The sequence below is a fragment of the Limulus polyphemus genome, unplaced genomic scaffold, assembly GCF_000517525.1.
Source record: "Limulus polyphemus unplaced genomic scaffold, Limulus_polyphemus-2.1.2 Scaffold1622, whole genome shotgun sequence".
NCBI classification, from domain to species: Eukaryota; Metazoa; Arthropoda; class Merostomata; order Xiphosura; family Limulidae; genus Limulus; species Limulus polyphemus.
Window position 1 is genome coordinate 87,396 of NW_013667232.1, and position 3,702 is coordinate 91,097.

Below are 3,702 nucleotides of genomic sequence, written 5' to 3' on the forward strand. Positions count from 1 at the left end.
TAGCCACTGTAAAAAAAGTGGAAGAATATGATTTATTAATTAGCCACTGTAAAAAAGTGGAAGAATATGATTTATTAATTAGCCACTGTAAAAAAAGTGGAAGAATATGATTTATCAATTAGCCACTGTAAAAAAGTGGAAGAATATGATTTATTAATTACTCATAGGCCGAATTACTATGTATAGATGTTTATATAGTTGTTATATGCCACTGTGAGAGTTGTTTGGAACTTTCAATAGGAAATCGATAAAATTCAATGCTGCTTGGTGTTTAAAATCATTTTGCTATGAATTAGTACAGTGAGATATCCCATTATAAATATTGTGAAATATACTGGAAAAGAAGGAATAATCATTATTAATTAATTATTAAAATCTATGGATTTAGTAACGTTTTGTTTAACTGCTTCATTATGCTACTTGGTGGTGTCTTACTACTTACCCCACTTTCTCCCATGAAGAACAGGACAAGCACCATGAAGGGTCAAATTGTCTTCTGTGCCATTCTTTTTCAGGTTATACCAGAAAACTGCAGAACCCTACAAAACATCAATAAAATAAATATTTAAAACCTTTTCAGTGACACACCAGACAAGATTAACTTTAAAACAATTTCATTATAAGCAGATAATTGAAAAACCTGCTAAACGATTCGATACAGTTTAAATGTCTTCCTCAGTGCGTGGTTACTATTTGATCTGATTCATTGTAGGAAATTAATTAAATACAACTGCAGTAGTAACAGCTGGTACTTTGGTGGTATAATTACACTGGTACCTCTGTTCAGAGGCGGCTTAAGGGGGAGTAAATGGATGCGATTGCCCCGGGTCACCGGATCAAATTGGCTCCTGACTAGCTGAAAAATATATAAGAGAAGAGGGAATCCTCAATAGTCGTATCTGTAATTAGATCTCAAATCGGCCAAGAGATGGAGCTATGAGCTAAAAGTTTCTACTTGAAAAAAACAAAAAAACAACTCAGAACCATTCTATGAGCCGCTATGCTGCGGCTAAAAAAATAATCAAAAAACAGATGTATCATTAGAAAATATATGTTTGTAACTGTGTAACTATGGTAATAGCGATTTTAGTCGTCTCATATAAAGCTATTATTTTGTGTTTTTCATTCAAGTGTTCTTACAGCTTGTTTTTTTGTTTCCGTAAATGTCTGCTCGACCATTTAAAAAAGATAATTCTGGAGAAAATGGAGCTGGGTGACACTTTACCCAATGTATCTATTGTCGTTCATCTACCTAAACCTAGTGGTAACTAACTGTAATGGCGAGAGATCACTCAGTAAATATCGACGATCATAAACAAGCTAAGGCCAACAACGACAGACAAGTGATTGGGTGCCTTAGCTTTTCTTTCGATTGGAAGTGACATGTTGAGAACGACTGATTTTGGATCGACAGTTAGAGATTTAGACTCCTGATGTTTATAAAGCCACAAAGAGTGTGTATATAATTTAATTAACAAGCTGGTTTCTGGCTTGAAAAAAGAGCGTTTGCTCGAAACGTCGCCAAGTAAATATATTACTACCATAGTTTTTAAAGGCGATTTTCTCTAAAAATATAATTTCTTTATTTTATCACCTTCTCATTTTTCTATTTATGTGTGCGCATGTGTGTATTGCTCAAACTGTAGTTAATAAATAGTATTTAGTTGTATTTGACTTATTTATGACGTTGAATTCATACACACCCCACCCTTCCCCTCCCAAAGTCGTTAATCTCTTTATGTGATTCTGGTCTCCGGTTCGTCATGACTCACGAAAAATGCGTTCTCAACCTTTTTAGTAACACGGCCCAGCTAAACTTTAAAAATTTCCCGCGGCTCACCGCAGAAAATTACAGAAGTACGACACGTATCACAATGTTGTTTCATAGTTGCTACGCTGGTTTATGCGTGTGACATTAATCTATAGTTAGCATTTGCGACGTATTCTCTAGTTTGCATTATACTCTTGCTGTTTTGCAATTTTTTTAAATATTGTCATCTAATCTTAAGCCTTTTCGTGGCCCACCGGTTGAGAAACACTGATCTAAAACATACCAACATAGTGCCTTTTAGCTAGTGTTAACGCAACCCAATGGAATATTAAAGCACCTTAAAGTCCAATGTGTAGTAAACTTGGAGATCAAAAATTTCCGAATATTAGAATTTCTACTAAATTTGAATAAATGAAAAAAATAAAAATATCAGTTTAGATTCAGAAGTGATGCTCACGCTTTTTTAAATGTAAAAAATATGTTTAACAGTTTTTGGACAATTTTTTTTATCTTTAAATTTAACATTAGGCCATCACAAGTTTGACGAATAACAGAATAGTCAGTAATACTCTCTAAAATACATAATTAATATAATATACATATATGAAGTATAATAAAACTTTTCATGCAAAATGAAATTCACGCATCACATTTTGCCAAATGTGTTCAACTTAAATAGAAGGATGTCTTCCATGGGGTTAGTAGTAAGTTTACAGACTTACAACTAAACTCCAGGATTTGATACCCCATGGTGGACAGAGATTGGACAAACAATTTACATATATACTTTCCAACAAACGCAAATCTGTTAGGCTTAATGAGTGTGATTTGTTGTAAGGACTGAAAAAGAAACATTCTAGTAGTAACGAAAACTTTACCCTGAAATAAAGCAAATGTTAAGCTTACCTTTAAAGGCCACACACCTGCTCCAACTTTCGGGAAAACGGTAGCGCCACCTCTAGTCACGTCAGTTAACTGAGAATGATGTTAAAGATAGCCTTGAATCTTCAATATATTCCAACAAATTTATCAGGTGGAAAACTAAGTTTTTTATCTAAATATTAAAAACACAGTAATACCAAACAATGTTTTTTAGTTACGAAAGTTTGTTTCAAACTCTACCTTTAGCGTTAAAACCTCAAAAAAATCAATTCACAATATTGTAACTACAAAAGACAGCATAACTATTAGGTGAAACGTTTTTATATGCAACCAAAAGTTTAGAAATAACACATATTTAAATTGTAAGAATATAACGGAAAGTACGATAAAACAATTCCAAAACATCCTTGAGAAAAAATGGTTTTGGTGCTACCGTGTTTCAAACATTTCTTATAATACATTCCACGTTTTATTCAAAGCTGAAACTTCTCAAACATGATACAATGAGTTTTCTGTAAATTTATTTAACCCTTAAAAAGTTATAGATCATGTTCTGATATTTAAAACATAAGAAAAATACAGAGAGTAGATATAATTTGTTTGTTATAGATTTCGCGCAAAGCTACACGAGGGCTATCTGCGTTAACCGTCCCTAATTTAGCAGTGTAAGACTAGAGGGAAATCAGCTACTCATCACCACCCGCCACCAACTCTTGAACTACTCTTTTACCAACGAATAGTGGGATTGACCGTCACATTATAACGCCCCCACGGCTGAAAGGGCAAGCATGTTTGGTGTGACGGGGATTCGAACCCGCGACCCTAACCACCTGGCCATGCCGGGCCTGAGTGGATATAAAAAAAACTTTGTTTCGTGAGGTGACAATGTTTGGTGTGACGGGGATTCGAACCCGCGACCCTAACCACCTGGCCATGCCGGGCCTGAGTGGATATAAAAAAAACTTTGTTTCGTGAGGTGACAATGTTTGGTGTGACGGGGATTCGAACCCGCGACCCTAACCACCTGGCCATGCCGGGCCTGAGTGGAT

The 3,702-nt window shown here is 35.0% G+C and overlaps 1 protein-coding gene across 1 annotated transcript in view; it reads right to left on the reverse strand.

Moving 5' to 3' along the window:
* The window catches only part of LOC106464342 (prolyl 4-hydroxylase subunit alpha-1-like), a 35,830-nt gene that overhangs the window by 1,986 nt on the left and 30,142 nt on the right, over window positions 1-3,702 (reverse strand). Inside the window, exons 11-12 of the mRNA XM_022392029.1 lie at window positions 2,678-2,746; window positions 443-539 (exon numbers count right to left, since the gene is read on the reverse strand). Of these exons, the coding sequence (XP_022247737.1) occupies window positions 443-539; window positions 2,678-2,746 (166 nt within the window). The remainder of the gene's footprint in view (window positions 1-442; window positions 540-2,677; window positions 2,747-3,702) is intronic.